The sequence below is a fragment of the Meles meles genome, chromosome 3 (assembly GCF_922984935.1).
Source record: "Meles meles chromosome 3, mMelMel3.1 paternal haplotype, whole genome shotgun sequence".
Taxonomy (NCBI): domain Eukaryota; kingdom Metazoa; phylum Chordata; class Mammalia; order Carnivora; family Mustelidae; genus Meles; species Meles meles.
In genome coordinates, this window is record NC_060068.1 from 141104808 (window position 1) to 141117099 (window position 12292).

The 12292-nt window shown below is 52.3% G+C and overlaps 1 protein-coding gene across 2 annotated transcripts in view; it reads left to right on the plus strand.

Annotated features, from left to right (window-relative positions):
* The first annotated feature begins 235 nt into the window (after positions 1–235).
* ANXA6 (annexin A6) overlaps positions 236–12292 on the plus strand; it is a 46738-nt gene continuing 34681 nt past the window's right edge. For both annotated transcript variants that reach the window (XM_045999349.1, XM_045999350.1), the window contains exons 1-2: positions 236–365; positions 10482–10525. In XM_045999349.1, coding sequence (XP_045855305.1) covers positions 10508–10525 — 18 coding nt within the window. In that variant the 5' untranslated portion in view covers positions 236–365; positions 10482–10507. The remainder of the gene's footprint in view (positions 366–10481; positions 10526–12292) is intronic.

Here is a 12292-nt window from a genome sequence, read left to right on the forward strand (position 1 = left end):
AATTGGAAGCTCTGACTTCTGGCCCTGAGTGGCCGTGTGACCTTGGCCAAATCCCCTCTACATTCTCTAGATCTCGGCGGGGGTCTGAGCACTGCCCTAGGTTCTCCTGGCTAGGCCCTTCTTGGCCCGTGACATTCTAAGTTCCAGAAGCGAATGAACTTGGGGGGTGGGGATGGAGGAGGGAAGGCGGGGCAAGTCGGATTGGCCTCGGCGCGCCACGTGTCCCGCTGGGGAGCCGCCCGCTGTCCTCCCGGCCGGCCCCGCGCTGCGGCTGCTGCTACCGCTGGGCTAACGGGCTCCCACCCTTCGAGCTCCTTGTCGGCGCCGGCGTCTGCAGGTTCGCTACAGGAAGCCTCCGCCGCGCGGTGAGTAGGTTGAGGCGGGAGAGGGGACCGCATCAGGGGACCCTCCCCCTTCCTGGGGGCTGCAGGGAACGCGGGGATCAGCGATAAACGCCCAGTCATCGCTGACCTGTGCCTCCCGCGGGACTCCGGGCTGGGGCACAGGCAGGTGGACGGCGCAGGCAGGTGGGGGTCCGCAGGGGCGGGAATCCGAGAGGGTCGCAGGCTGCACGCGTCTGGGGGAGCGCAGTGGAACCAATCTAGGGCGGCGGGAGCGGAGCTGCAGAGAAAGTTGGGGGATGGGAGGGGAACAGGGAAGGGGAGTGGAAGGGAGGGGACGGAGGTGGGGGGGCACGGGGCGGACTCTGGCGCGGGTGTGGTCCAGGGGCCGGGAGCCCTCGGGCGGGGGCAGCGCTGGATGCCGGCCGCGCTTTGGCTGGGGTGAGAGGCTGGAGAGACTTCGAAGACCTGGGGTTGGGGGCAACAGGACTTGTGCAGGGGGGGAGTGGGGGCGGGTCTAAGGACCGCAGGGAAGGGTGTGGCTGAGGCCTAAGACTGAGGCTTCAAGAAGAGGCAGACACTACATAGCCGCTTGTGAAGTGGCTTGTGTGTGTTGGGAGGAGGGCTCTCGGAGTGCAGACCCTTGGGGGACTGGCTTGTTCACACCCCAGGAGCCCTTCTCTCCCTTTTGGACCACTGCGGGCTGAAGGGGACTCGAAGCTGGGCGCTCAGGGCGTATGCCCCACCCTTCTTCCTGCTCCCCGGAAGCTTAGGTCTTCAGATAACTCCCAAAATACCAGCAATGGACTGAAATGCCCCGAATCCAGTCCCAGCTCCTCCATCGACCTGCAGCGTGACCTTGAATCAGTGATATTCCCTCTCCCCGTCTCAGCTTATTCCACGTCGGAGCTGATAAACCCAGCCCCTCCCCGTGGAAATGATGGCTGTCGTTAAAATTGATTTACTTGTCAGCTGCAAGGAATGATCATAAATTTGGGAAGTCTTCATTACAGACTTGCGAAGCCTGGGCCACGCTGGTAGGCCCTGTAAGGGGAGGGGAGGGGTCCTTTGGGAAGAGAATCCAGCCTCAGCTTCCTTCCTAGCCCCTCCTTTTCTCTAAAGCCCCGCGGGTCTTCTCTGACTATTCCAAATTTGGACATATGGCTCCGGGGTTGGCCAAAGGAGGCCCAAAGGACTCGGGTTTCCTCAGCCTGCCATTTTTTTCACTCACTTCCCCCTCCTGCCACACCCAAAGTGCACCTGAAATTGCCCACCCCACTGACCCAGAAGGGATATCCTGCCCCGCTTTGCCCTTCCAGGTGAATGACCCTTCCAGCTGCAGCTCCCACAGACCGTGCCCTTCTGGCTGGCAGGCCCTGTGCCATGTAAAAGGGCACTGGCCTGCGAGTCCTTGGAAAGCAGGGTTACAGTCTGGGTGCTGGAGGGGTCCTGGGGCAAGGTTCTTCCCTGCCTGGGCCTTGGTTAACCATCTGTGTAGCAAAGGCTGCTGAACCGCTTGCCACTTCCAGCGCTGGCATTCTAGGATTCAGCTGTTGTAAGACTTAGGATTCTGGGAGTTGGGTGGGGCTGGGGAGGGAGGCTGAGCCCTGCATACCCCTCTGCATCTGTGACAGTCACTCATCCATCTTCCTCTGCCTTCCACCCTTTGTTCCCAAGGCACTGGCTGCTTGGATTCAGAAACTATTTGTGGTTTCTGGGTAAGGGCAATAGCTCTTGCTGGGGCAGAATGTGGATACCAGCATGCAGAGGAGGGGGCTGTCCTGGGGAAGGGCGGAACCTCACCTGTGGGAGCGGACCGGGGAAGGGGTGGGAGAGGCTCTGCAGAGTTGGGGAGCTGCCAGCGTCTGGAGCATCCGCACTGCAGCACCCAGCAGGAGCCTTGGGCTACCTGGCTCCAACCCCCCTGGCTGGCCCGGCGTGGGTGGGTGGCCACACCTACCCCCTCTAGGCCTTGGTTCCTTCCTCCCTAGAGGGGCAAGAGATGTGCCCAGGGCACAGCTGGTAAAATGTGTTGGGGCTGCATTGACTCCTCATGTTGCATTATTCTAGGATTTTCTGGGGAGGCCCAGGGGTATCACTTGGCCTCACCCCACCCAGCTTCTCCAAGATACTTCCTGGGTGGGGACAAAGTGCAGGATGTGGTCTGTACCCTGATTTCTGAGCATGCAAGTCTGAGTCTTCTCTGCACCCCCACCACGGAGGAGAGGAAGTCTGAAGGGAGGGGGGCGCGTCCTCTATGCTTATAAACTTCTTGGCTTGGAATCCTGCCGCACTGCATTTCCTTTCTGCCTGGGAGTGAGAAGCTCCCACAGAGACTGGCCAGGGAGGAATGACTGTCCTTGGGTTCTTTGAGCCTCAGATAACCCATCTGTAGAAAAGAGGATGAGGCTGGTCCCCACGTGTCGTGAGATTGTAAGACGGCAGATGTGAGAGTGCCTTGTGAACTGCAGAGTGCAGGGCACCGAGAAGCAAGTGCTGCTCTTGTCATCGTGGAAGGCTGTGGTGCTTGAGAAGGCAAGTGACCTGAGCCTGAGGTTCTTCATCTGTAAAATGGGTGTCCTGGGACCTCTTAAGTTATAATTAAATCGTAACATCCGTTATTTACTGAACCTTGCAACTTGCCAGGCTGAATCCTTGATAGATTGGACGCTGCTGCCGTGCCCATTTTGCAGATGTGGAAAGTCAGCCCTCTGAAGTTTAGGGGAGAAATACTACTAAATGCACGTGTGTTTCCCATGTGTCATGGCCAATTCTCAGCTCTAGGTGTGTCTTCTTTTCATCCTCGCCAGGACTCCTCTGAGACAGGTGCTATTTTTATCCTGTTTTACATATGAGGCTCAGTACTTGCCAAGGCCACACAGCTCCTGAAGAGCGGGTCAGGCTTCAGTCCCAGGAGGGGCAGCTTCAGCCCCGGTCCTGTTAGACACTACGCTTCTCTGTCTCTCACAAAAGTCACCGGAACTGGGATTCAAACCCCGGGCCCATCCACTTCCAAGCCTGGGGCATCCTGATGATCTAACTGGGGCCTTGCCCAGCCCTGAGATCAATGGTTCTGGGTCAGGAGCGGGAAAGACACTGCTCTCTAAGAAACCCGAGTGTCTCGAGTGTCTCAAGCTGGAGGGGGTGTGCCTCGGCTCAGGGCCAGGAATGGCATTTACCCGGGCTTCATCAGAGGCTAGCTCCCCAAGGCCAGTGGGGCTGGTCCTGGTATCTTCCCGAAGGCTGGGGGAGGAGCCATCAGGAAAGGGGGAGGGGAAGGATTCCCATCTTATAGGCCTGGGACCTGTGAAGTCCAGTGCACACATCCTGGGAGGGACTAAGATCATTTTCTGGGGTACGGGAAGAAATTATTAGGCCTCTTACTACATATGCTTTTAATATGCTTTTAATCTCATGCTTATAAAATATATTTTTATCAAGACGAATACTCACTATTTTTTCTTCGGTTACTGGTGGTACATAGGATCAAAAAGATGACAGATTACAGCAGCAGATTGCCAATTTTGTGTGGGTGGGAGACGCAGCTGTCTCATTTTTTATTCTTTCCCCATCTCCTACCAATGGACATGCTCAGTAAGGATTTTGTTGAAAATAGAACTCCTGCTTGATCACTAATTTTCTTTATCACATTGGGTAAATTGTACTTAACCCTCAAGTCATTGCCTCTCCTGGCTATAGAATGGGGAATAAAGCACAGTTTGAAAACCCCTAGGCTGGATGTCCTTTTATTGTGTGATTTTTTTTCCCCCCAGGGGGGTCACTAAAGGAGCATTAAAACAACTCAGTGCATTTCACCCAACAATCCTTATGAGCAACACCCTGTGGTAAAGGGTGCAGCAAAGAAGCAGATACAGTAATCTTTTTTTTTTTTTTAAGATTTTATTCATTTGACAGATAGAGATCATAAGTAGGGAGAGAGGCAGGCAGAGAGAGAGAGAGGAGGAAGCAGGCTCCCTGCCAAGCAGAGAGCCTGACGCGGGGCTCGATCCCAGGACCCTGGGATCATGACCTGAGCGAAAGGCAGAGGCTTTGACGCACTGAGCCACCCAGGCGCCCCCAGATACAGTAATCTTTAAGAAACAGTAAGGTAGGGCACCTGGGTAGCTCAGTGGGTTAAAGCCTCTGCCTTAGGCTCAGGTCATGATCTCAGGGTCCTGGGATCAAGCCCCGCATCACATCAGGCTCTCTGCTCAGCAGGGAGCCTGCCTCCCCCCCCCCCCGCCCCCCGCCTGCCTCTCTGCCTACTTGTGATCTCTGTCAAATAAATAAATAAAATCTTTTTTAAAAAAAGAAAGAAAGAAATAGTAAAGTCATGATTCAGAAGATAGAAAAGTGATCATGTACCAAAGATTTTATTCTAGTCACTGACTAATGACTGGACAGGCAGATGTTCTGACCAGCTTGAAAGAGGATCAGTGGACACTTTTATTAAAAGGAATGTACAAATGGAGGCAAACTGGTTTTTCTGGTGGAAGGGGAGGGAGATTAATTGGACCTTCACCAAATAGAACACTGTGAGCCTGTCTGTAGGAATTATTTTGCATTACCATCATTTACCTACAAATTACTGAGCTGTAAAATTGCTCAGACTGAAATCATAACCTGGAGAGGTTGAAGTAGATATTTTTTTCCTAGAATACTTTGGAGGCAGGCAGCCTCCATCTACACAAGGAATGATTAAATCCACAATGGTTGAATCCAAGCCAGTCAAAAGTAGGTGGTTTCTGAGTGCTCTGGGGGTTCAAAGGAGAGAGAAATCCCTTTTGGCTTCCTGGAAGAGTTGAAATAATCACCTAGAAAAATTTTTTTAAATTACCAAAGTCCAGGCCTCACCCCAGAACTGATGAATCAGAATCTCAGGGGGTTGACCTTATGCTTTGGTAAATTGGAAAAACTCCCCAGGTGGGATTCATGAAGCCAGGATTGAAAGCCTGATGCTCCAAGGCTGGATAGACAATGCTGGTGGAAGAGGTTCTTGGCTTGGTGGGGGAGGGAAGGGGTGAAAAGGAAAGAGGGGAAGGCAGATAAATCAGGAAGGATGTCGCAGGCCTTCAGTGCTGAGCAGCGAGGGCCTGCATTAAAGGGGGTCACGGGACACGTGGGCAAGCAGTGACACAGCTCAAGTTAGAGTTCCCCGGGCTCCCCTGGGGACAGAGGTCTGGGGGAGTTTTTGCATGACCTTCCACGTTATTTTTGATTTTTCTCAAATTGCCTTCCTGCACAGTCTGGTTTCACCCCCTTACACTCAGCATCTCCTCCCACTCTAAAAGCATGCTCTTCCTCCAAAGCATGAAGATACCTTTGGAGGACAGAAATGCTGCTTCTTAGGGTGGTGTTTCTGTTCTGTCTGATATTCCCTCTCTCCTCCATCTGCTTCAGCCTATGACATCCAGACTCTTGATTGTGCCCACCATTTGGCCTGAACCCCTAACGTGGGTCTTTAACTTGATACACGCATCACACATTCGATGGAAAAGGACAAGGTAAAAAAAACATTCAGAAAGTTATAATTTTTTTTTAAGATTTTATTTAATCATTTGACAGAGGGAGAGAGATCACAAGTAGACAGAGAGGCAGGCAGAGAGAGAGAGAGAAACAGGCTCCCCGCTGAGCAGAGAGTCTGATGCGGGGGGGGGGGGGGGGGGGGGGGGGGCTCCATCCCAAGACCCTGGGATCAGGCACAACCTGAGCCGAAGGCAGAGGCTTTAACCCACTGAGCCACCCAGGTGCCCCGAAAGTTATAGTGTTTTTGTCCTGCACACCAATTTCTCATTGTGCCCGGAATCCCACTAATCACCAGTGACTGGGATGACAGAAGCCACCATTTTTAAACATTAAACGTGTTCCTGGACAAGCTGAGTATTTTACCTGCATTAGCCCATTGAATTTTCACAGAAAACCTTATGAGATTAGCATTTTCTAGATGAAGAAACCGAGTCGAGAGAAATGACAGAACTTGCCCTAGGTCACGAACTAGGAATTTTCTGGGATGTCTGAATTTGAACTTGGGCCAGGACTGCAAAGCCTGCATTCTGTATTATGATGCCATGCTGCCTCCCTTGTAAATGTTTGGGTTTATCATAATAAAAGCTACCATTTCTTGAGCCTTTACTTTGTAATAGGCACTGGGCTTAGGGCTCTTCATCTGCTGTTTCATTTATTTCTCAGTACTCGGGGATAATTTTTATGTGCATTTTGCAGGTGTGGGAACTGAGATTCAGTGAAGGTAATTTACCTAAATCACAAATGGGGGGGGCTGCAGAGCTTTGACTCACAGTAAGGATCGACCTCAAAGCCCATGCCTCTTGCATGAATTGGCAAAACCCTTCCCCTGTCCAGTTCTTGGTTTCCTTAACTCTTTTTTTTTTTTTCATTTTTTTTCTTTTTAAAGACAAGGGAATGGGGTTTTTTTGTTTGTTTTGTTTTGTTTGAGATTTCATTTATTTATTTATTTGACAGAGAGAGACAGTGAAAGGGGGAACACAAGCAGGGGGAGTGAGAGAGAGAGAAGCAGACCTCCCGCCAAACAGGGAACCCGATGTGGGACTCGCTCCCAGGACCTTGGGATCATGGCCTAGGCTGAAGCACAGATACTGAATGACTGAGCCACCCAGGCACCCTGTTTCCCCATATCTTGCCCTTGGCCAGTGGCAAGCCATATGTCCTGCCAGCTCTGGTGTGTTCTCTCCCCCAGAGTTTTCCTCCAGGAACCAGTCTGGAGCTCCCAAAGGGGAAGGAAGGAAACATGATTGCTTGTGGGCTAAAGAGCTAAGGCAGAGGCTGGCCATGGTAGCATAAAGCTAGGAGACTCTACCCTAAAATGGATTTCTGGAATGATCAGCCACGATGAGCCCTCCTGGATAGCCAGGTCAGGAGAGGTTCAGGGTTCCTTGGAGGAGAGAGGCACAGGTTTAGAGTGGCCATACCTGCCAGTCTTGAGAGGCTATTTCAGCCAGGATGATAAAACTTGCATATTGGATAGCGGGGAGGTTTGGGGAAGAACCCTCCTGGACTGATATCCTGAGATTCTGCTGTGAAAATCCATGGTTGGAATCTATAAAAGCCTTTCTCATCCACTCTGGATTTTCCTGAAGAGGTAGTGATATTGTCCCCATTTTATAGATGAAGAAACTGAGGTCCAGAGAGGGAACCTGACTTGTCTGAGGTTACAGACAGATTGGGAACAAGACCTAGGTCTTTTTCTTTGGCCATTCCCTAATGTCCTTCCTGTTGCAGCCAATGCCCACGGTTGTATGGGGGCTTTGGACCTGGGGCTCGGAGGCACAGATACTGGCCGTGGTCTGGGCCTTGGCAAGTCACCCTTCCTCCCTGAGATATCTTTGCCTCACCCAGAAAATGAGGGGCCTGATGTAGTAGTGGATGGTTAAGAGACCCTGGTCTTCTGAAACATTGTACATTAAACATTTATTCAGCCAATTTGAGGGGTAGGGTCTAGGTTGCTCAGGGAGAGAGCAGAGACCCTTGTTAAGCCAGGGAAACAGCACCGCTGTGATTAGTTCCAGAGTTTTCCCGAGTCCACAGAGCCCACAGAGGTCCCCCTCCCTCCCCCCACACCCTTAAACTGCAGTCTCCATATCTAGTTCTGGAAGAAGCTTGCTTTCTGTCTATACACAAGACTGTACTCACATGAAGCACATATAAACTGCTCTCTGAGCTGAGAATATTTTCTCGAAGACTCAGAGGCCCTTCCTCCAAGCTGTCTCTCCTTGGAAAGGGGCTCTTGTCCAGACGGACCTGGGCTGCAGCCAGCAGCTGAAGTTTCCAGCAACAAGGCCAAAGGAAAACACTTCTAGTGTGGAGGTGCAGGAGACAGGCCTCAGCCCTCCCTGCCCATGGGACTTCCTGGGCCTCCTTTGGTCCTTGTTGCTGTGCTGGACTTGGGGGTCCCTCATACCCTGCCCACACAGTGCCCCAGGCAGGGAAAGCCGGAGCTGGCTCCTGGCCAGACCCTGGGGTAGATGTGGTTCCCCATCCCCTGCAGGGGGAGTTTCAACTTTCCGGTGAGAGTTGCACATTTGTACAGAGGGGCCCCTGGTTGTCAGGGAAATAGCAGTGTTTCCTTCAGCGCTTCTGTGGTTGCAGGCAGATCTCTGTCCTCTGCTGTTCCTCCTCAGCCCCACCTCCTGTCTGTCTGCTGACCACGGTATGGGGACTCACCATCAGGTGCTAGAGCTACAGGCAAATGCGACAAGGCCAGATCAGAACTTCCCACCAATACAGTGAATGCCTAGTGTCCTGGGCTCTGCCCTTGGCATAAGTTAATGTCTCATCCTCCAACAGCCCTACAAGGCAGGAAAGGGAAAGCCCCAGTTTTGTCCACGAGGTGACCTTGAACTCAGAGATGAGCAATGTGTTCAAAGTCATGGATCTAAAAAGTGACAAAATGTATTTGAATCTAGTTCTGTCCGTCTGACTCCGAAACCGGTCTTCTCCCTACTCTCCTACTGTGTCGCACCGTCCCCAGCAGGATTATGGGCTGAGGTCAAGAAGGGCCAATTCCCCTACGTTGTTGTTTTTGTTTTTTGTTTGTTGGTAGTGGGCTATGTGGGGAATGGAAAGCACTGAGCTGAAATGCCACCCTGGGTTTCTTCTAGTTCAGCTCCTTGTAGGTCTTACTGAATAAGCCGGATAGAGTGCATTATTCTCAAGAAGTAATACACACACATGGTTTAAAAAGATCAAATGGTACAGTTCCGACTGAAATGGAAAGGACTGGCCCGTCTTTCTCCTCTTGTCTCGGGAGAGTGGCTTCACTTGGATCTTTGCCTTCCTGCGGGGTGTGCTCATCCGTCTGGGCCCCTTCTCTTCCCATTTCCAAGCCAGTGACAGTCCTTTCTCCATTTCTTTTTAGGTGTAAAACACTTGTTTATTTCTTCCCTCTAGACCCAGTCTCCTACACCCTTTTTTTTTAAAGATTTTATTTACTTGACAGAGAGAGACAACAGCAAGAGAGGGAACACAAGCAGGGGGACTAGAAGAGGGAAAGCAGGTTTCCTGCTGAGCAGGGAGCCCGAAGTGGGACTCCATCCCATGACCCTGGGATCATGACCTGAGCTAAAGGCAGATGCTTAACGACTGAGCCACCCAGGCGTCCCTCCTATATCCCCATTGAAAGATCATATCTCCTGTTTGTCCTTGTGGGGAAGAATCCAGAGCCTTTACCATGGCCTCAGGCACTGGTCCCATGCCCCCATTCCCTGTTGCCCCACTAGCCACCCTGAGTCCCTTGACCACTGCCCCCCCCCTCAAGGTAGCCATGTGATTCGTGATCCTCTGACCACTTGGCCTAGGCTGCTACTCCTTGTCACTCTCTCCTAACCAAGCGTTATCTTTTCTCCTTACTTTTTGCCATTTGTATTTGTTATTCTTCCCCATTATAGAGTAAGCTGCAGAAAAGCAGGGTTTTAAAAATCTCTTTTATTGATCGCTCTACCCTCAGTGCCTGGAGCAGTGCCTAATCAGAGCAGATGCTCAGGAAATGTTCACTGACTTACCTGGAACCGGGAAGCTAGTTCTTCAGATATTTGCAGCAGGTGGCCCAGAGCCCTTGGAGCATTCTTGTCTGCAGAAAGTTAAGCCCAGGCTTCTGGAACCCTTCTTGGTGACTTAGCATAGAGCATATGTGGTACAGATAGCTTGGACTCTGGAATCTGCACTTTGTTGAATTCAGTTTTAAGCTGTGTGACTTTGGGTAAATGCGCAACCTCCCTGACTTCCCATCCTCCATGTCCTCCGCTGGGGAAAGGGAGAATCTGATGCTGGGAAAGATCGCTGTGAGGATTAAGTGGGACATGTGGGAAAGTGCCCTGCGTGGCCTGGAAGAGTCGTATGTTCAATGGCCCTGTCCTGTCTACCTCTCAGTTTCCAGTCCCTCTCCCATAATGGTGTGAGTGTCTGGACCCAGGCTAGTCTCTCTATTGTCTTTAGAAAAATGTGTCTGGCCCCAAGGCAGGTCTAGGTGTGATTTAACCTAAAGGGCTGAGGGCAGCTGGAAAGCAGCAGGGGGAACATGCCTTCCCTTGGGAGGTAAGAAGGGTGAGGAAATTGGGGGAAATCATGGAGGGGACCAGATCTCATGGGTCTCTTTCTTCCCCACAGTGTTACCTGCTACGGAACCTGAGACCATGGCCAAACCAGCACAGGTAAGGAGCATCTCCCCTCCTGGAGGCTGTGCTCTGCCTTTCCTGGGCTCCTAGAGTCCCTAGGTCTGCTCTGCAGATCTCTGGTACCTTCCTCTAGAAAGGAGCAGGACAGGTTCTTAGGCTTTGCTTGCTCCCGTTACAAGTCACACCCTTTTCCGTTGCAAGTGCCTAATGACCACACACAACATCCTAAGCAGAAGAGATGTGTACGGGCTTACATGACTGACAGCCCAGGGCTTCAGGTTTGGCTGGTTCCAGGGACCCAGTTGATATTGTCAGGATTCTGCCTCTGTGAGTTGAACTTCTTCTGGGTGGCTTCCTTCGGGGGTGGTCCTTCCCTGATTTGGGACCCCAGCCACCAGCTACCCCAGGCTTCCATTCTGCTTCCTGGGCATATGGAGGAAACAATATAATTTATTCCCAGTGATTCCAGGGCAAGTCCTAGGTTTGGTTCTCATTGGCTGGGCTGGTGATGACCAGGATTCAGGCGTTAGAGTTGGTCCTACCTGAACTGCATGGCCCAGAAGTGGTTCCCCAGCGTGAGAGGGTTCTCTCTGCTCTGGAGCTAGAGGTGTCCCTTGTCACACGCATCTGGGATTAAGTTTCCCTGCTTAGGACACCCCCGTCTTTCATGCTGCAGGGCCACTTTTCTAGGCAGTAGAAATGGAGGTGTGATGGAGCTTTTACTCCTGGGTGTGGCCAGGATCGGGTTCTGTCCTTGCGCAGAGCTGGGTGTCCTTCTCTGCTAGGCTTCACCGGAGACTGACCCCTGTTGGCTCGCATTAGAAAAGGAGATCCGGCTGTTATAATGCTGGGATGGTGACGGGGAGAATGAAACCAAGGGACACCTGACTAGGCCTTTCGCTCCTCACTTCAGTCACAGAGCTACTGGCCATGCACATAATAGAAATACTGTGTGATCTTGGGAGAGTTCTTTACCCTCTCTGGGCCTCAGTTTTCATGACTCATCACCCAGTGAACAAGGGCCTTGAGGATATTGATTCACAATTTTTGAAGAGCACAGTGTCTCACGTGATGCAGGATCGGTACTCAGGAGTCCCCGCTGGGGCCTCCCTATCAGCCTCTGAGGAGCGTCCTTTGCACAAGTGGCCTCTCTGACCGGGAGGAGAAAGTGTTAGTGGTTACAGGCAAAGGTCCAAGGCATAGCTTGCTCTTCCCCATTTTCCGTATGTAGTCATACCGCAGCTACTTCCTGGGAGGCCTTCAAAGTGCAGGGTTCTGCAAGACCCGAGTGGACAGAGCAGATCCTGGGAGGGCAGAAGGGCCAGGACCCAGGGTGTGGATCTTTGCAATCCTGCTCCAGCGCTCCCAGCCATGCTTGGGCCTGGCTGAGCCGTGGTTTCTTGTTGTCACGGACCAGGGGCCAGCAGACAGTCTGCAGGCAAGAGTCCCACGGTGGCAGGGCCTTGGGGTTCCCTCATCCCATGAGATGAGCTGGAATCCCGCACACACGGCACTCGTGCCCTGGCGGAGGCTGTAAGGGAGCTACGTGGGCACGCGGGTGGAGGAAACGGGGAAAGGGGCCTAGAGAGTTACTGGGGGAGAATAGGGAGCTGATGTGCTCTGGGGGGAGGGGATGCTGGAACAGAAGGCCAGAGAGGAGAGGGTGTGTTGCTGGGGGGGCGGGGGCAACAAAGGTAATTTGGCACGCTGGGAGTGCAAGGGTTTGGGCAAGAGAGGAGGTTGCAGAAGCAAAGCCAGGGAGTCTGAGCAAGATCTTCCTTCCGTTCTTGAGTTGAAGTTGGT